Source organism: Orycteropus afer, unplaced genomic scaffold (genome assembly GCF_000298275.1).
Source record: "Orycteropus afer afer isolate SDZICR_OR568_19922 unplaced genomic scaffold, OryAfe1.0 scaffold00054, whole genome shotgun sequence".
In the NCBI taxonomy this organism is placed as follows: domain Eukaryota; kingdom Metazoa; phylum Chordata; class Mammalia; order Tubulidentata; family Orycteropodidae; genus Orycteropus; species Orycteropus afer.
Window position 1 is genome coordinate 2,037,143 of NW_006921641.1, and position 21,435 is coordinate 2,058,577.

Genomic DNA, 21,435 nt, shown 5'->3' on the forward strand with positions numbered 1-21,435 from the left:
TATTCATAAGGTTTTCCCTGGCCAGTTCTTTGAGAAGTAGATTGCCTCCTCCTTCTTCCTAGTCTGTCTCAGTCTGCAAGGCGGGCTGATACCTGTGCAACAGGTACACTCCACTGGGTTTGAAACACCAGTGGCGCAGCCTCAAATCTCACAGCAACCATTATCATCTACCACTTGGAGATGATATGATATTATTATGCTAATCTCCACAGAAGGAAATTAAGGCATAAAGAGATGAAGTAACAACGTCTTAGAGATAAGGAGCACCAAACCAGGATTCAAACCCAGACAACTTGGCTACAGACCCCACATACTTCATTCCAGGCTCTGGGTCTTCTTTGTTATTATTTTCAGAAGAAATGTGCTCAACAGGAGATGACTTGGTGTAGTAACTGATGAGGAGAACAGATGCTAATCTAGGGCATGCTAACTAGTCATAGGACCTCTGGCAAACTGCTTACCTTCTGTGTAGACTCCTCTTTGAATTCAGAAGGGATGATCTCTAAGTCTAGATCTAGATCCATAATTTTAGTGAAGTAAAAGCTATACTCCTTCTGGGCTATCCAAATAATTTCTATACTTTAACAAATGCACTTTAAGGCAGTGATTTTCAGCAAGCCTTCCCTTAAATTCTGGAGTACTTCCCAACATGTTTGATTTTAATGAATTTGTCTACATAATGAATTATATATTATTAGTAAAAATAATAACTCAGTTGCTTAAAAGATTGAAAGCAACTGATTTTGAGAATTTGGTTGACTATATGCACTAGAGATTCTTTTTGGAGAACTTAACTACTGTGCATATACAAACTAGAAATAGATTAGCAATTATACTAGTTTTTTTTTTTTAACTTGGCATATAGTAATATTTTTTCTTTAACTCCTTAGTCTCTTAAAAATGTTGTATATTTTTCTTTGTATTTGCTTGAATTTAAATTTGAAAGTTTACTTCCTAAAATCTCAAGTTGAAAATTAGTAATTGGTACAATATCCTAAAATTCACTCCAACAGAAAAAATATATGAATATTCTTTTAAAAAGCTAGACAATTAAATTTGGCTTTCAGAGGCATGGGCTTGTCAGATTCACATGAACATCACAGGTTCAGGACAGGGAAGGAATGAAATGCAAGTGCATGCAGACCATTCATAAAGGAGATTCCATAACAATATGCATATCATAACTAAAATGTTAGGTAGTTGTAAACAGAATATGTACAAAGCTCATACAAATCAGTAAGAAAAAGACACAGAGCCCAACAAAAATAAATGGGCAAATGATATGATTAACAATTCACTGACAAAGTACTCGAAATTACCCATAAACATGGAAAAGACCCTCAAATTCACTAGGACTAAGAGAAATGCATGGAGCACTGTGGAGCTCTGGTCGAGCAGTGGATAACAAGTTTGGCTGCTAACTAAAAGGTCAGTGGTCTGAACCTACCAGCACTCTGTGGCAGAAAGATGAAGCCGTCTGCTTCACTAAATATTTACAGCCTTGGAAACGCTGTGGGGCAGTTTTACTCTCTCCTATCAGGTTGCTAGGAGCTCTGGTAGCATAGTGCCTAAGGCACTTGACTGCTAACCAGGAGGCTGGCGGTTCAAACCCACCAGCCACTCCTCAGAAGGAAGGTTGGGCAATCTACTTCCGTAGTGATACTGCCTCAGAAACCCAAGGAGGGGTCTCTATGAGTCGGGGCTGACTCCACGACACATAACAACAACAACAACATCAGGTTACTATGAGTTGTAACTGATTTGATGGCAATAAGTTTGGGTGGGAAGGGACACTGATGATACAATGGTTAAGGGCTGGGCTGCTATCAGAAAGGTTGGGGATTTGAACACACCCAACAGCTCCATGGGAGAAAAACCTGGTGTTCTGCTCCTGTAAAGAATACAGCCTAGAAAACTGTATGGGGAAATTCTATTCTGTCACATGGGATCACTATGAGCTGAAAACTGACGTTGCTGTTGTTGTTATGTGCCTTCGAGTCGGCCCCGACTCATAGGGACCACTCCTTGAGTTTCCGAGGCAGTATTCACTACAGAAGTAGATTGCCCAACCTTCCTTCCAAGGAGTGGCTGGTGGGTTTGAACCACCAGCCAGGAAATGCATGTAATATACATTTTAACACATCTGATGGAAATAATTTTTAAGACTGAGGCTATACAGTGGTAGAAAAGCACGAAGAAAGAGGCAATTTGAACATTGCCTATGCAAGTGTGAACATGTACAATATTTTTGGAGAGTCATATAGTAAATGAGCTCTGGTAGCATAGTGTCTAAGGCACTTGACCAACCACTCCTCAGAAGGAAGGTTGGGCAATCTACTTCCGTAGCAATACTGCCTGAGCAACCCAAGGAGGGGTTGCTATGAGTTGGGTCCAAATTGACAGCACATAACAACAATAACATATAGTAAATATAAAATGCAACTTCTTGACCTAGTATTTTCATTTATAGGAATTTCTGACTAAGTCACTCTTGCAGGTTGAGCTGTGTGCATATGTCCATATATACAGTTTGTACTCTAAAGCCCCAGCAGTATGAGACTGCGAGAATAAGGACTCTACTATTCGATCTGATTAGGTCATACACCCAAGACACTTACACAGTATTGGCAATTAAAAAATGTTACTATATTTATAGAAGACAAACAGGAAATAATAGGAACAGATCTGAGGTAAACCAATCCCCTCTACCTCTGAATACCTCACTTATCATAGTAGGAGAAGAACCCACTTAACGTCTATAAAAGCAGAATGTTCATGTTTCTCAGAGTATCCGTGTCCATTTCTGTGTTGCTGGGTAGGCACACTGTGGACCAGCTATCAGCAAATGTCTCTCTTTCTCTTGGCAGGCATGTTGTCAAGTCAAGGTGTGGCATGCCTGTATTCATTTTCTTTCTCCTTCTTCTCTATCACTTTTCTCAACTGGGTCTGGCTGCCTGTGCTTGTTGGTCTGGCTTTCAATCAGCATCTTCGGAACATCTCTAGGCCAATGCCAGGATTAGGCCAGCATTATGACTATTCTTGAGGCAAAACATTTATGGGTAACCTATCCCTGTACAGTATATGCCTAAGGCTCTGCTCTGTTGGAGACCTCGTGCCTGGAGGGACCCAGTTCCATTGGCAACTTCCTGACCAGAGGTGCCCAACTCTACTCCATGGACCAACTCATGCATTGCCACCATCTTCTCCAAGGAATGACCTTACCCATCACCACCATCAGCCAGTGTTGTGGCATATGTCGCCTTCTGTCTGCCACTTGGCTCTGCTGTGGTTGCTGGTGTTTTTCTCAGTCTTCAGTGTTAACAGCTCAGTTAATATTGCTATATCAGTGTTAGAGCCTTTTATCTGTATTACAGCTCTTCTAGGAGAGCTCTGGTAGCATAGTGCCTAAGGCATTTGACTGCTAACCAGAAGGTTGGTGGTTCAAACCCACCAGCCACTCCATGTAAGGAAGAGTGGGTAATCTACTTCTGTAAAGATTTACTGCCTTGGAAACCCAGCAGGGGTTGTGATGAGTCAGCATTGACTCAATGGCAGTGAGTTTGGTTTTGGTTTTAGGAGGTTCTCAGCACAGGCCCCATGTCCAAAGGACTCATTTTCCTCCTGGCTTTTTCATAAAAGTTCTGTTGAGATTGGCTGTCTATATAGGAAAACTCCTTGTCAATTTCAGGGTATGGTTTTTATAAACAAACCAATCTCTAGGGGGATCAGAAACTGACCAAGCCTATTGGGTAGATTTTTAAGCCTCTTATATGGATAATAAACCAACCAATCCCTGCAAGCTGCTTATGCAGATAGTAAACCAACCAATACCTTCAAGCCACTTAGGCAGATAACAAACTGACCAATGTTTTTCAAGATTGCACCATATCAATCATTATGGGAAAATTATACACCTGGAGCCAGAAGAGTCATATGAAAGAAAATTAATTGCACTAAAAAAAAAAAAAAAAAAAAACCCATTGCCACTGAGTCGATTCTGCCTCATAGTGACCCTCATTGGGCTTCTGAGGCTGTAAATCTTTACAAAAGTAGATTGCCCAGTCTTCCCTCCACAGAGTGGCTGGTGGGTTTGATCCACCAACCTTCTGGCTAGCAATGAGACTACACAGGTATACTTAAGACACATATATGGATGTTTATTGAAGCATCGTTTCTAATATGAAAATCAGTATTGAAGTAGGGAGTAAGACAGGGTATGGGGGGAGAACAGGTCAAATGTCCATCAGTGGAGTACTGGCTGAAAAAACACAGTGTATCTATAATCTGTGCTAATGGAGCATGTGTACCCTAGCCTCCACAACCCTGAGACCAAAAGAACTAGATAGTGCCTGGCTACCACTGCTGACCACTCTATAGGGATCACAATAGAAGGTCCTGGATCGAGAGGGAGAAAAATGTGGAACAAAACTCAAAACCATAAAAAAGACCAAACTTATTGTTATGACAGAGACTGGTAGAATCCCTGGGACGATGGCCCTTAGATATCCTTCAGGCCTCAAACTGAATTCACCTCCATGGTTCAACTTTCAGCTAAATGATGTTGTTGTTGTTAGGTGTTATCAAGTTATCTCTGATCCACAGCGACCCCATGCAGAACAGAACGAAACACTGCCTGGTCCTGTGCCAGCCTCACGATCCTTGCTATACCTGAGCCCATTGCTTCAGCCACTGTGTCTATCCATCTCGTTGAGGGCCTTCCCCTTCTTCTTTGACCCTCCACCTTACCAAGCATAATAGCCTTCTCAAGGGAGTAGTTCCTTCCTTCTGACAACACGATCAAAGTAAGTGAGACAAAGTCTGACCATTCTCGCTTTCAAGGAGCATTCCAGCTGCACTTATTCCAGGAAAGATTTATTAGTCCTTTTAGCAGACTGTGGTACTCTTAGCATTCTTCTCCAACCCTACAACTCAAAAGCATCAACTCTTCTTCAGTCTTCCTTATTCACTGTCCAGCTCTCACATGCATAAGAGGTGACTGAAAATACCATGACTTGGGTTAGGTGCACCTTACTCTTCAAGGAGACATCTTTGCTCTTCATCACCTGAAAGAGGTCTTTTACAGCAGATCTGCCCAATGCAATATGTTGTCTGAAGTCTTGACTGCTGCTTCCATTGCTGTTGATTGTAGAACCAAGTAATATGAAGTCCTTGACAACTTCAATCTTTTCTCCATTTATCATGAAGCTATTCATTGGACCAGTTGTGAGGATTTTTTTTTTAATTATTATTAAGGTGTAATCTGTACTGCAGATGTAAGTGCTTCATCAGTAAGGGCTTCAAGTCATCCTCACTTTCAGCAAGCAAAGTTGTGTCATCTGCATATCGTAGGTTGTTAATGAGCCTTCCTCCAATCCTGATGCCACACTTCTTCATATAGTCTAGCTTCTCAGATTATCTGCTCAGCATATAGATTAACTAAGCATGGTGAAAGAATACAACCTTGATGAACTCCCTTCTTGTTTTCGAAACATGCAATATTTCCTTGTTCTGTTTGAGTGACAGCCTCCTGATCTATGTACAGGTTCCTCATGAGTATTCTAAACAATCAAGTGTTCTGGAATCCCCATTCTTCTCAATGTTATCCATAATTTGTTATGTTCCACACAATTTAATGCTTTTGCATAGTCAACAAAATATAAGTAAACATCCTTCTGGTGTTCTTTGCTTTCAGCTAATATCCATCTGACATCAGCAATGATATCCCTGTTTCACGTCCTCTTCTGAATCTAGCTTGCATTTCAGTGCAGCTTTGACTTCTTTCTTCAATACCATTGGTTCTTGATCATATGCCACCTCCTGAAATGGATGAACATCGACCAATTCTTTTTGGTACAGTGACTCTGTGGTTTCCTTCCATCTTTTTTTGATGCTTCCTGCATCATTCAATATTTTGCCCATTGAATCTTTCAGTATTGCAACTCGAGGCTTAAATTTTTTCTTCAGTTCTCTCAGCTTGAGAAATGCTGAGCATGTTCTTCCCTTTGAGTTTTCTAACTCTAGGTCTTTGCACATTTCCTTATAGTAATTGGCTTTGTCTTCTTGAGCTGCTCTTTGAAATCTGTTTAGCTCTTTTATCTTGTCATTTCTTTCATTTGCTTTAGATACTCTCCACTCAAGAGGAACTTTCAGAGTCTCTTCTGACATCCATTTTGGTCTTTTCTTCCTGTCTTGTCTTTTTAATGATCTCTTGTTTTCTTCATGGATGATGTTCTTGGTGTCATCCCACAGTTCCTCTGGTTTTTGGGCATTGTTGTTCAGTGTATCAAATCTATTCTTTAGATGGTCTCTAAATTCAGGAGGGATATCATCAAGGTCATATTTTGGCTCTTGTGGACTTGTTTTAATTGTCTTCAACTTCAACTTGAACATGCTTATTAGCAGTTCATGGTCTGTTCCACAATCAGCTCCTGGCCTTGTTTTGGCTGAGGATACTGAACCTCTACATTGTCTCTTGCCACAGATGTAGTCAATCTGATTCCTGTGTATTCCTTTTGGTGAAGTCCATATCTGTAGCCATTGCGTCTGTTACTGAAAAAAGGTATTTGCAATGAATAAATCACTGGTCTTGCAAAATTCTATCATGCGATCTCCAGTGTTATTTCTATCATCAAGGCTGTATTTTCCAACTATCAGTAACTCTTTGTTTCCAAACTTTTGCATTCCAGTTATCAATGATAATCAACACAACTTTATTGCATGTTCAGTCAATTTCAGACTGCAAAAGTTGGTAGAAATCTTCAATTTCCTCATCTTTGGCTTTGGTGGTTGATGCATCAATTTGAATAGTAATAGTATTAACTGGTTTTAGATAGGCAGGCCTATAAAGTGAACAGTAACACCAAAGAGGTATGAACTTCCTAGAGCAATCAACCATATAAGATCCAAAGGGCAGCATTTGCCTAGGGAAAAAGCTCAAAAGGCAGGAAAGATAGGAAAGAAGGATGAATGGAAACAGCAGACACAAGAAGTAAGTGCTGTATTGTGGGGATTGCAATCAATGCCACAAAACAAAATGTGTATGAATTGTTGAGTGGTAAACCAATTTGCTCTGTAAACTTTCACCCAAATCACAATAAGAAGTTATAACACACACACACACACACACACACACAACCAGAAACAAAATCTAGGTAGCCATTTTAAAGTTACCATATTTCATCATTTCTTAAATGCCATAAATGGTAAAATCCAACCTGATTTAATAGATGTTAAAATGTGGGGGGAAAAACAGCCTTGTGGCCATTGCCCACCAAAAAAAGCCAAACTCACTGCCATTGAGTTGATTCTGACTCATAATGACCCTCACTGGGTTTCCAAGGCTGTAAAGTTTTAGGAAGCAGACTGCCTTATCTTTCTTCTACAAAGCAGCTGGTGGGTTTGAACCACTGACCTTTTGGTTAGCAACTGAATGCCTTAAGCACTACACCACCAGAGCTCTTTTGTGGCCATTACTAGATTCCCATCAATTGTAAAATGCCCCCCAATTTCAAAGGTGAAGTGTAAAAGAAAAGAAAAATAATGTGCCTTAGATCAGTGATAGAGAGTTGAGATTTAAATATTTTGCTTACATAGAAATATATTACAATAACTAATACACCAAACCAAAGAAACCAAACTCACTACCGTTGAGTTGGTTCTACTCATAGTTACATATTATATATATATAAAACAGTAACTTACATGGGAATGTGGGAAAGGCTAAGATGTTTAAAACAAGCTGTTAAGAGTGGACACTTTAAGGAGTAGAGTTCCACTGTGATAGGGCAGGTGAAAGGAGACATAATTATTTCAATTTTTCAGTATGACATTATTGAAAATATTAAAAAAATAAAAAGAACTGCACAAATGAAAAGGAGTTGCAGTCTCAGAACAGGGAAAAAATTATTCAAGCCCCAGTGTAGTCATTTCTTACTGATTTCATTTCCTTCTCCTGCCACAGAGACAACAGCAATGCTGGTAATTATACTTCCCGTTGCCTGCTCTGCCTACATCTTTCCTATAGTTACAACAACTCAACAGGATAGGTGCTAATGCCTCAATTTTACAAATAACCTTTAGAAGGTGAAATTATTCTTACCATCACACAGTGGCTTTAGGCAGTGTTGGAAACCAGCCTATCTGGTCCTAGAATCCACCATCTTTCCAATTCTGGGCTGCCATCATTGCCTTATGTATTTGCTCTTTATCCTTTGCTATTCATTTTCTTCTTATAGCATTCCAAGTTATTTTCTTCTTATATTTTAGTTATTTGTAAGCTGCAAGCTAATTTACTAAATAGCTTAAAAAGAATACTTTAACTAAAAGTAATGCATTTTCTCTTTTCAAGCAATTCTTCCTCTTTGCCTATTCTGAGAATATGTTCATTAAAAACTTCTTCAGCTTATACCCACACACTATGTTTCTAGTTTTAAAAATCAACCTCAGAGCCAAAGACAAAGTGGCATACCAGTTTTGAGCGCTTTCTTTTAATAAGCAGTAAGTAGGAAGAGATATACAATCAGTACACAACTCAACTGTCACCAAATAGCCAAGAACCCAATCCTCCTCCAAACACTAGGAAGGGGGAAAAAATAGCAAACTTGGGCTGTCCCATTTTTTTCCATTTGACCAAAGGTTTAACCCCAGATTTATAACCTGAAAGGAAAGGAAATTTGTTCAAATACTTTTTCACTTACTTTCTACTGTCCTTCTGTATTGCTTCAATCCCTTTCTCACATCTTTCACAAAGAAGTTGGCATAAAAATCTGGACTCTCACCTACAAAAGTTTTCTATGGTCTCTACTGTAATACTTTTTGCTCTGAGTAGGACCTGATAGGAATGGGAAAGATTATAATAAATAAATAAATAAGGAAATATCGGGATCTATAAATTCTAAAGACCAGCACCACTGATGGCTAAGTTACGTAACATTGCTTTGGGTCACTTACCATTCTTTGGGGAAATGGAATGAGAGTTTCAAAAATTAATGACAGGGTCTAGACTGAAGGTAAACCATAAGCCAGATGTTGATGTAATTCTGCTTGTTTCCTACACATACACACACACACATACACACACAGCTGATGAAAATAAGGTATGAGGAGTGAGGATGGAGATACAGGAGTAAAAAGGTAATTCTCAGGCTCCAAAAGAGTCGGGAAGAACCTGTTTCAAAAGGCCTCCTGCAGGAGGAACTAGATGAAGTCTTACCTGAATCCTTCATGGGGCAGAGGGCACACTGCATGCCCCAGGCCTCTCCATATAAACAGCAGCACTCTGTGTAGGTGGTCTGCTTGCCAACAAGCGGCCGGCTACACACATATTCATCACTCAGATGTTCCCAGCACAGATCCTGGTAGACATCAGTTTCTTCAATTTGTTCTGAAAGGGAAGACATGGTTCCATGACAATTGCACTGTTATTCCTATTTCATAAACATTGTGGTGGTAGCCAGAGAGTCTCAAAGTTTCCATCCCAATTTCTATGAGTAACTTCCAAGTAAAAGTCTAAATCCAGCCTGATCGTTCCCTGGATCAAACCTCTGTCATCTCCAAGTGGGTGTCATTCCATTAGCTGAAATTCAGCCTGCCCATCGTGTTCTCATTAAATTCTCTTTATAGCTTTTCTCCATTATACAAAATGCCCTCACTATCTTGCCTATACTTTATAATCCTGATGGGTGTCTTCTTCTAATCTTTGCTTTTTCACATTTAGTCTTCTGTCAAATCCCATTTCTTTATGAACATTTTTAGATACATGCTTTCTCACCCACTTCATCTGCCAGAGCCCTGGACTAGTGACATTCCATCTGAGAACACTTTCAATTGACTTCATCCAAGGCAGTTTGCTGAATGTGATGAATTGCCTGATCAATTATGCCAGCCTTCAGTGGCACCTCACCTCATTGTGGATCAATAAGGATTCCTGACAATGCTCTGGTGGTGCAGTGGGTAAGGGATTTGGCTGCTAACCAGAGGTAAGCAGTTCAAACCCACCAGCCCTTCTATGGGAGGAAGATGAAGCAATCTACTTCCATAAATATTTACAGCCTTGGAAATCCTATGGGTAGCTAGGAGTTGGAAGCGACTTGATGGCAATGGGTTTTGTTGTTTATCAATGAACCTTAGGATTCTCCACTTCCTTGTCTAACTCCACACTCTATTCTGCCTAGTCTCATCCATGCTCTCATCTCCAGTTAAGCAACCTAATTACCTTTCCCTGAACTTGTATCTTCTTCAGCTGCCTCTAGAGATTAAGTACAATGAACTCTCAGGTATAGAACAGCTTTTGCCATCTGCTCAGCCACTCCCTATTTCATTGTTTGCTAAATGAGTTATGTTTAGGACATTAAAATGTCATCCACATTTTGATGATATGACCATGCATCTTTTTACCATTTATCTTAGCATCTCATTTAAAATTATTTCAAAACATCTAAGAAATCAGTTTTTCTATTTTCTGCTAGCTCAGAAGAAAAATCTTATGCTATTTATTTGGACACAGGTCTGTACCTCACATCCAAACATACCGTTTGATTCAGCTGGCCGTATACACCTCTTTTCTGAAGCATCTAGGACCATTGGATGGGTACAGAAGCAATTATAAGAACCTTCTGTATTAATACACTGGCCATCGATACAACTGTTGGGGTCTTGACATTCATCCATATCTTAAAAGAAAACAAAACAAAAACCACAACTAAAGAAAATCAGCAATCAGTTGTATCTCACACACTCAACAAACTTTACACATTGCTAAATTGAGTCCAGATTTCAGGGGCTGCCACCTTTTAATAAGCTACATGTACTCATCCAAAACAGAATAGTTCTGATTATAAAAATCTAAGTTGTATTGATTAGAAAAAAAACAACACTGCCACTGCTGCCACTGACATTAAACAAAGGAAACATCTATAGACAGAATACATTTAGAAATTTAAGATAAAATGCTTCTTTATGATAGTTTTAAAAATATTTATTTTTGCTATGTGTTTTTGCCTGGTGTATATGGTTTTCTGCTTAAGCATTAAAGTCTGGGTCAGTATTTAAAAACGACTTTCACTTGCATGGTGTGAGTGATGAAACAGGAGGTTCCACAAACCAAAAGAATCCTTCAGTTATACCAGCGAGCTGAAGTGTAATTCCACATTGAATATTAACTCTTTGCATGAAATCCACTCAAGTAGTAGTTGGAAGGTTTTCATTTTCTTAAATCATGCTCAAGAAAAAGATCCATAAAACACGTACAGATCTTTTCAACACGACTGATTTAAAGAAATCATTTTTACTGCATAGATTTACTTATTTTTTTCTCCATCTGTATTTTTTTACAATGCACCATAATATAGCCTCTTAAAACTTACCAAAGCATTGCAATTTAACAGGATCATAGTATGTCCCTTGCTTACAGTAGCATTCATAGCCAGGCTGAGTGTTCAAACAGAAGCCATTTTTGCAGATTTCCTGTCCAAAGAGTAAGCATTCATCTGCATCTATGGGTGAGCAAATGAGAAACACAAAGAGGAGCTAGGTTTGAGTTCTCTCAGGTGAAAAGAAGGTGTAAATGTTACTGGGCTACAGGTTAAGATATAATAATATTGTTTAAATGCCCAGAGACTCTTATAGACATGGCAATATAAAATTCTTAAAGTTGGCCTAATTCAAGACACAGAAACATAGTTGGATGTGGCTCATCATTATCAGAGAAGATACAGTTGTAAATATAGTTTCTGAGATACAACCTCATATGTGATGAAATAGTCTATGGATTCCCATAATGGTACCAAAGATAGTCTCTAAAGAATGTATCTTTTTTAGAAATGTTCATTCCTGTAAATGCATATTCTAGCCCATTCACTAATTGAGAATGAAGCTCCTGAGAAGAGTTTAATGGCACTTGACAAAAGTCTTCTTTTTGCTGATAAAGATAAGTTAATGAAATCACAAATTGCTGAGGGTGCTGGTAGACCCATCCCTCCATAAAATCTAGAGTTTTTGCATCTTCAAGCCTGTTTACTCATTATAAATTGGTGATAATAAAATCACCTACCCAACAGGATCGAAAGAATTAAATGAGATCATCTCTGGTATGTGTAATTGCTCAAAAGATGTTCTTTATTGCTTTTATTACAATTATTATCAGCATTGGTCTTAATGTTTTAGAGCTAATGTCACCTAGTCTTCATTTTTAAAATTAAGGATCGTGTAACAACTTGTTCAAAGTTAATGGTTAGAAAATGGCAGAGCCAAGGCTAGAATTTATGGCTGTTTGGATCTGAATCCTATCCTCCTCCAAATATTTACAGTATTGCTAAGATAGAGTGAGGACAAATTTACTTTTATCTAAAAGAGAGAATGACTCTTCAGTAATATCAGAGCTCTGTTCTATAATATGAAATGAGATTTAACTGTGTCCCTGTGAATATGATATTTGTGAACTTAAAAAACATTAAAGACATATTGCAAACCAAGTCTTCTTGTAATTTAATTGGACTGAATCACAGAATGGATTTAAATAAATCTATGGAATTTCTTATCCAACTACTGAATTATACTTTATTATTAAAAGACTAGCTTTCCAAAAATGGATGAACAATAAAAATATTTTCATAGTCTGCTTTCCAGTCTCTTTGCAATTTTTGATATTAAATTGTAAAGGAAAAAAAAATCACTTTGTATATAAAAAGGTCATAATATCTCTATCAGGGAAATGTAAAAAGTGAGTAAGTAATGAAAAATGTATACATGTGGTTTAAATTTTACCAAAATAAAGAAGCTGCACATTTATTTCAGAACTATAGAAAGATGGCATTAAATACATAAACCACATCTACTTTTGCTCTCATCTTTTCCATTCCTTATTATGCATCTGTGGTCAGTAGTGAGAAGTCCTAGAAATAGTAGGATATCTTCTGAGAAAGGAAGGATCTCAGCTTTGTTGGTAACAATAAAGGCAAATATGATAATGGTCCAATATATATGGTCATAATTTATGTGATTTCTGATATAGGTCTGGAATAAAAGAGCAAAGCTATTACATACCTACTAAGTATAGAATTTTTATGTTCTATTTTATGCATGTCATTTAATCCTCTAGATAACCCTTGAGACATTGCTCCTATATTAGAGATGAAGAAACTTCAGCTCAGAAGGTCAAGGACCCTACTGACATCACACAGCCTCGAGTGTTCTCACTCCCCAGTCACAGTCTTCTTCCAAGAGTAGAATTAAGAGCTCTCCTACCCTCTCCCATAGCATAAAGGGACTTTAAATCCATGTAACCCATCAACCTATGATTGTACTCGAATGTCAGACATGTACATGTGTTGCATATTCGTTTCTGCTTGGTTCTAACCTTTATAGTTCTGGTCATCAACTTCATGAGAGGATTCTCCAGCGGGGACAAAACCTTTCCCTTTAGGACACATTTCAGTGAATTCAGCTGATTTCAGGAGAGAGAAAACCAAGAAAAGAAATAAATAGGAAGAAGAAAAAAATCAGTATCTTCTATGAATGCATTTTTCTTTTCATTTCCATTTCTCAGAGTCAGTCACTCTAAGACAAATCTGCCCATCTAATTCAGGGAAACTAATTCAGTACAATCTCAAAAATTATGAATCAGGTGCAAATAAACCCAATGTCTTCATAAGTTATTTATATGTATTTTTAAAACCCTTGTAATTCACCCATTATTTACTCATTTTAAACTCGATGTTATGACCATTACTTCTCAATAGTATTTTAAAAAGTAAGAAACCATCAAGAAAAATCTCACCTTAACTACACAAGCTGTAGCTATAGTTAAGGAGCCCTGGTGGCACAGTGGTCAAGTGTTCGGATGCCAACTAAAGGGATGGCGGTTTGAATCCACCAACTGTCTCATGGGAGAAAAGACCTGGTGATCGATCTGCTCCCATAAAGATTATAGCCTAGGAAGCCCTCTGTGGCAGTTCTACGTTCCACAGTGCCACTATGAGTCAGAATCGACTCCATGGCACACAACAACAAGTCGAAAGGTTGGCAGTTTGAACCCACCCAGAGATGCCTCGGAAGGCAGGTCTGGTGATCTGCTTCTGTAAGGTCACAGCCATGACAACCCTGTGGAGCAGTTCTACTCTGCATACTTGGGGTCACATGAATGGGACTCAATGGCAACTAAAACAAAGTTATGGATAATGCTTTGTCATTGTTAGTGAAAAACATTGGTTTTAACTTAAAAATGGAATGAAGTTGAATGATTTTTCTTCCAAAATATCACATGGAATTTCACTGTGACAGTATGCTCTGTCAAGGACTTCATATTGAGGGGGAGTGAGGGTAAATGTTCCAGCACTAATGAAATTCAGCAATAATCTTACTTTAAACTGACTATGCTACTAGGTACCAATGAATGTCATAACTTCAAGATTTCAATGGAGTCATCAAAATGAGAACATTTCAAGGCCTATGGATACCACATGACGAACACAAGTGTGAGTACAGCTCTCAGCTGATTCTTACCAGTCCCCAAGACCGGGCAGGGGAAGATCTCACAGTTATCACCCCACCCAGCGCCAGAGGTACAGCAGCACTCCTGTTTGGTGACATTGGGGGCCAGGACGTTATCACAGAGACTGGCATCATTTAGATTGTAATAGCATTCCTTCTTTTCTTCTTTGGGTTGATCTACATCTAAATCTAAAAGGAAGACAGAAAACAATAAGAGTGTTAATAAGACACATTAGATCTATCTACAGTGCATCAAGGTAGAACACAATGGTTAAACAAAGACAAAAGGGATGTCTCCATAGCATTTTATTTATAGAAAGAATGCTGCTTTCCACTTATAGTGTCCGATTCTTACACTTCAAGATGAAAAGGCACTTGAATCCTGAATTTTGGTGGATTTCTCACACCCCAAGAGTGTAAATCTGTCAAAATCATTTCCTTTTATGTTAACCAATTACTTTATTCTTGTACATTTGGCTGTGAGTAGATTTTCCACATATGCTTTCCTGCCAAACCTAGGCTCATTCTTTACTGAGCTGTAACACCTACTTAAATCAATGAAAACTTTCCCCAACACTTGACCAAAGATGTGGGGCCACACATAATATTTAACCCTTAGATGGTCACTTGAATCAACCATTGCTCCTCATCTTTTCTGAATAGTTCAAAGCAGAAGAAGATAACAGGGAAAACACAGTAGTAACCTGGAAACTATAAAACAACCTTTCATCAGTGGAAATCAAAGTACTCAAATTATTGCAAATGTATAACATTGAATGAAACAGTAAGTGCCAGCTATGCTTAAGAGTAGAATTTTAAGGCCTCTTTCTAATGGCATAGTGCCTAAGGCATTTGACTGCTAACCAGAAGGCTGGCGGTTCAAACCCACCAGCCAATCCTTGGAAGAAAGGTTGGGCAATCCACTCCTGTAGTGATACTGCCTCAGAAACCCAAGGAAGGGTGACTAGGAGTGGGATCCAACTCAACGGCAGTGAGTTTGGTTTGGTTTTTCTAGTCCTAGTTCAAGTGTAGCCTAGAAGAGCAAATGATATTTTAATACACTTAGTCCAACCCTCTGAGATAAAAGACACCCGAGGTAAATGAAAGAACACAAATGATGGAAACAAAATCCACTCACTTTTGAATAATAATAAAAATTATCTAATTCAGATGGGAAGTTTCTGAACAAGTTTGTGGATTTTAGAAATAATGAATACTTTGAGACTAGATTTGGAAAGTGTCTAATCTCCTCCCTATAATATACAATAGTATTCAAATTACTGTCTATGACATAGTTAGAATGTATCACCAGTTTTTATGTTAAAATAAACAGGAAGCTGTATATTGTCATCACAACCACTTGGATTAATTCTGATGAAGTACTTTCATTATAACACTACTAGTTACAGATTCCTGGGCCCAAAAGAACTACAAGGACAAAGGGAATCTATCTACCCATGAGGACAAAGACTTTAATGTCAACAACTACTTCTGTTTATTTTTTAAGTTAGTAGATAATTATACAAAAATGTAATGAGTTATTTTTGCTATTGTTTCCTATGTATTTATTTTGGCAGGGTTTGGTTGACTGTGAAAACTTGATTAATATATCAAAAAGAAAAAGATTTTTTAAATGCAAGTTCACAAAAATTCTATAAGAATTCTAACTGCTCTTGCCTTTCTCCTATGCCATTAAAAACAAGCAAACAAGCTGTGTTCATTTCTTAGTGCTGCTATAAAAGAAATAGCACAAGTGGGTGGCTTTTTCCCACAGTTTAGGAGGTTGTTGTTATGTACCCTCGAGTTGGCCCCGACTCATAGGGACCCCTCCTTGGGTTTCCAAGGCAGTATCACTACGGAAGTAGGATTGCCCAACCTTCCTTCTGAGGAGTGGCTGGTGGGTTTGAACCACCAGCCTTCTGGTTAGCAGTCAAGTGCCTTAGGCACTATGCCACCAGAGAGTTTGTTGTTGTTGTTGTTGTTGTTGTTATGTGCCGTCGAGTCAAACCTGACTCATAGCGACCCCTCCTTGGGTTTCCGAGGCAGTATCACTACGGAAGTAGGATTGCCCAACCTTCCTTCCGAGGAGTGGCTGGTGGGTTTGAACCGCCAGCCGTCTGGTTAGCAGGCAAGTGTCTTAGCCACTATGCTACCAGAGCTCCCACCAGACCAGAGAGTTTAGGAGGTTTGAAGTCTGAATTTAGGGCAGGGCTCCAGAGGAAGGCTTTTTTTCTATCTTCCCTGGGGAAAATCCTTCTGTCAGTTTCTCTAGCATGTTTTCCATGTTTCTTGGAGATCTGCAAGTGGCGTTTATTTATCTTCCCCCATTTGTCACTTTCTTCTGTGTTTAATCTGCTCTTTTATATCTGAAAAAGTGATTGGGTTAAAACACACCCTACATTGATATGGCTTCATTAACATAACAAAGAAAAACCTATTCCCAAATGGGATTCTATTTGTAGGCAAAGGGTTAGAATTTAGAACACACATTTTTCTGGGGACACAATGCAATGTGCAACACAAGCAAACAAAACTTTGTAGGATATATTTCTCTCCTAAGTATCAAAAAGAATATAAAATATCTCCTATTGACTTGATTCTGGCTAATTTTCAGATTTTTCTATCCTTGACAGATTTCAGCCTGCACTCTAAATGAGTGTTACTAGTGGACGACAAATGCAAGCCTATGCTGCAGTTTACGGAGGAGTTTTAAACCATTCTCTCCTGTGTGAGATTGCGTAAAACCTGACATTCTTCATCTTGTCTATCTGGCGTCAGTGTAAAGGGGGAAGAATTACACTTCACCCACTGCCTTGGAGTGATCACCGACAGCTCATTCTCCTCAGTCAGGCCTCCAAGCTCTTTGGCAGGGAATTAGGAACACAAGGAAGTATTGGAAGAAAGGCCTGGTGATCTACTTCCAAAAAATCAAGCACTGAAAACCTCCGGAGCACAGTTCTACTCTGACACACATGGGGTTGGTAGGAGTTGGAACCCATTCCGTGGCAACAGGGCTCATATTTTAAATCATCAATTCAATCATAAAACCTGTACAAAAATTTATAAACCTTCTTGAACATTAGTAAAGAAACTATTAACAACTGTGCTCAATTATTTTATTCAGCTGGTATAAAAACACAGCAAGCTACTAATAGATGCATTTAGAATAATAAATCAAGCAAGCAACACAACCAGAGTTTTGCAAAATCAAGTTGACAGCATGTGTTAACAGAGTGCACAGTGACAGTTTTTCTTCATGTACAAAGTTTTAGGTATGTCACGGTGTTTATTATAACGTGGAACACGAGGCAGTAGGAGCTCAATGAAGACTGTGATGGTCATAGGTAATCACAAACCACAGGTTCTGTCTGAGTCAAAGCTTGGCAATAAATATCAATTTTTCTGAAAACTCTCTTTTTTATGTTTCTTACAATGTTTGTTATGAGCACAGTGGTAAAGTGCTCAGCTGTTAACTGAAAAGTCAGTGGTTCAAAGCCACCAGCCAATCTGTGTGAGAAAGATGAGGTAGTCTGCTTCCGTAAAGATTTACAGTCTTGGAAACCCTATGAGGCAACCCCTACAGGGTTGCTATGAGTCGGAATTGACTTGATGGCAAAGGGCTTAATGCATACAATGTTCATCATGCTCGTATAGCATAGAAACTAAAACTAAATTTACTTTTCTGTTGTGCCTTTTCTTAGGAAGGAAACTCTCAGATTATTGGATAAGGGAAACAATCAATAATATACTTTCATTACTCAGGTTTTACAGTGGTTGTTCCAAGTTTTGCTCCTATTTTCTTTCCAGGCAGTTTGAAAGTTCAATGTTGACACAGCTGAAATGGAGGGTTAGTCAGGCCCTCATCTGTGTCTGGAAAGAGATGCAAATCTTTTTAAAAAAACTGGTTGACAAAGGTCATTCTGTGAAAAACTGTAATTTCCCTATCTTCTTAACCTTTACATAATAAATTTCCTACAGCATTTTTCCATTGGTGGAAAACTACAACCAGTAAATATATTTGAGATAATTTCTTTAAAGAAGCTCTGTATGAGTTTAGGTCACTGCTGCCAAGGGTGGAGATTTTTCCATTGGAAAATAATTTTAAAAGTCAAATCAATGGTTTTAGAAAGTTCCAAACATTAAAAAGAATGAATTTTATTATTCTTAAAGATTCTATGAATAAGATTAGTCATTCTCCACCTATGTCACCGACTCCTTAGAAATATATTATTTCTTTAGTATTTTCAGATTTGCGTTTTCAATTTGTGTGTTAAGAGGCTGGTTTAACATCTGTGCATAAGCAACAATCTGGACATTTTAATCTTAGTGCTGTGGCTGGTGATAACAAGGAAGTGGCTTTACATGTGTGGTTTTTTTGGAAGGAACTTTCAGAGGGCCTTATCATGTGATCCATAGAGAAACTTCATGAGATTATGGTATAGGTTATGGAGCTGTATTAGAGCTTAAATTCTAAATCACTTGGGTTGAGGAAGGCTGCAAGGACCTCTGGTGGTGTACTGGTTAAGGCATTTGGTTGCTAACCAGAGGTTGATGGTTTGAAGTCACCATCCACTCTGTGGAAGAAAGATTAAGCAGTCTGCTTCTGTAAAGATTTATAGCCTTGAAAACCCAACAGGGGTTGTTATGAGTCAGAATTGACTCAATGGGAGCGAGCTTGGTTTTTTGGTTGCTGTCTACAGTGGGAGCCCTAATTCCATTTTGAGCCTTGACATAAATTCAGATGCCATTTGAGTTCATTCTTATCATTAAGCCAGCAATGTAGCTATGCAAAGACAAATCCAAGGCAAATCTAGGGAAGGGCAGTTTGCCTTCAGGAAGAGTGTGGTTCAAAGTAGATGATGCTTACACAAAGAACTAGGGAACTTGCCTGGGTATGAGTCTTTAATGTTTTACTGAAAACAGTTGCATGTTATCTAATTTAAGTTAAAGGTTGGGGTCCTGGTATTGTCTTGTAACCACCTTGCAGCTTTGACTCAAGGCAGCATGGTCATGAGTCACATACCCTAACTACCACATAGCCAGGTAGCCCCAGAACCAATCAGGAAATGATTTTTAATCTGCAACTGTGTATGTACCCCAATCACAGTCCTTTTCCCATTTCTGTAGTCCTGTCTGTAACAGTGATGGAATGACCTGCCACCAATCATGATTTTGTGATGATTTCTTTTCTTCTTCATTTTTTTTTTAAATCATATATAATTAGCTCCATGGTTATGAGTCAGCAGACTCCATTCGGCCTCTCTAATGTGTGCACATGTTGATGTTTTCCCTCATTCTGATGACTTCTTTGTTTTGTTATTGTCCTGACTAAGGTTTAATAAAAGGGTCTCTCCAGAATATGTCCGGAGCTCTGGTGGCGTAGTGCCTAAGGCATTTGACTGCTAACCAGAAGGCTAGCAGTTCAAACCTACCAGCCACTCCTTGGAAGGAAGACTGGGTAATCTACTTCTGTAGAGATATTGACTCGGAAACCCAAGGAGGGGTCGCTGTGAGTCGAATTGACTTGACAGCAGTGAGTTTGGTTTTTGATTTATAGAGTATGTCTGAATCTGGGTGTCTTTTTTCCCCTAGCACAGACCACTCTCATTTTTCAGAAGAGAAAACTGAGGCTGTTTCCAAATGTCCAATTTCCAGTACTTCTCCCAAAACCCACTCCAAGGGGCCCAGATTCTTAACATGTCAACTAGCATGGGTCTGTTTTGTACTACCTTTTTTTTCCTTTTTATTTCTCCTTTCTCTTTGAGGAAGGCTGACTGATAATCCCTGATGGTTTTCCTAGCTCTTACTCCCATGTGAAATTCAGCATAAGACTGAGCCAGGCTAGCATGATGGCGTTCCTTTGCTCTGAATAGGAAAATGTGGGCTTGAGCTGCAGGTGCTGCACCGCTTCTGGGAACTCCCTCTCCCCTGGACTGAAGAAGGTGGGGGTTTTCTCATAGGTTTGTTTCCTTCTTAGTCTGTCTCCAAATATGTCCAATCTTAGGCTTGCTGTTGGGGTAAGAAAATGTGGAACACTTCTTTGGTTAAAGCAGACACTAAAACATTTTTAGTGGCCCTTGTTTTTGCTTCAAATGCTTTTTCATTTTACATTTACAATGTGTTCTGAAGGCTATTATGAGCAAATCCTCCCCACATCCTTCTGGAGCAGTCAGGATTATTACAGTGGACAAAGAGTAACATCACAAACACATGTGAGTAAACAGTGCCCCTTCCCCACAATGAAACACCTGTTTATAGTCCTGAAAAAGGGATCAATTTATAAAAGTCAGGGAGTGTGGTAATAATATTCAGTAAGTTAATTTTAGGACAATTAAAAGTTTTATTCTTTTTTTATTTTAAAAATTGCCACAGGTACTATCATTTTATGTAATCACATGCTTTTTTTTGAGAAAAAAAGTACTCTAGAGCAACATTTTAAGGACTAGGAAAAGAGAATTTGAAAGTTCATGCATTTCTTTCTTTTTTTTTTTTTACTAGTTTTCTCACTCAAGGACTTGGAACATGAGGCAAAATATGTGTATTTTTAAATGGAATTTAAGAGAAAGCCATTATCATTTTCAGGAAAGAAGCACTGACAACAGGAAGAACAGTCGGATATGAAGGGATGCAAATAAAAAGGAAGATGACAGAAAGGCAGTGGCTTCAGATGGCAGAGAAGTCAAAATGAAGGTTACAAGGCAAAGTACAAGAGAAAAAAAATGCTTTCAAAGAAGGTACTTTCAGAAAACAAGCAAGATGGCGGACTAGGCAGAAGGACTGCACAGACGCTCTTCAACAAAAAAAAGGGAAACCAATTAACACAGACACGGAAGATAATCTTCCGTGAGCCTTGAAGGGAAGGATACAAAAGTGGACTAAACCCCAACTAGCAGAAGAATTTGCATGAAATTACCAAAAAAGGAGACACACGGAGCTGCAGTCTGGCAG

General features: G+C 38.7%; 1 protein-coding gene across 1 annotated transcript in view; it reads right to left on the bottom strand.

Moving 5' to 3' along the window:
* LTBP1 (latent transforming growth factor beta binding protein 1) overlaps positions 1 to 21,435 on the bottom strand; it is a 727,158-nt gene that overhangs the window by 56,282 nt on the left and 649,441 nt on the right. The window contains exons 28-32 of the mRNA XM_007938788.1: positions 14,500 to 14,676; positions 13,355 to 13,441; positions 11,364 to 11,492; positions 10,530 to 10,670; positions 9,212 to 9,382 (exon numbers count right to left, since the gene is read on the bottom strand). Of these exons, the coding sequence (XP_007936979.1) occupies positions 9,212 to 9,382; positions 10,530 to 10,670; positions 11,364 to 11,492; positions 13,355 to 13,441; positions 14,500 to 14,676 (705 nt within the window). The remainder of the gene's footprint in view (positions 1 to 9,211; positions 9,383 to 10,529; positions 10,671 to 11,363; positions 11,493 to 13,354; positions 13,442 to 14,499; positions 14,677 to 21,435) is intronic.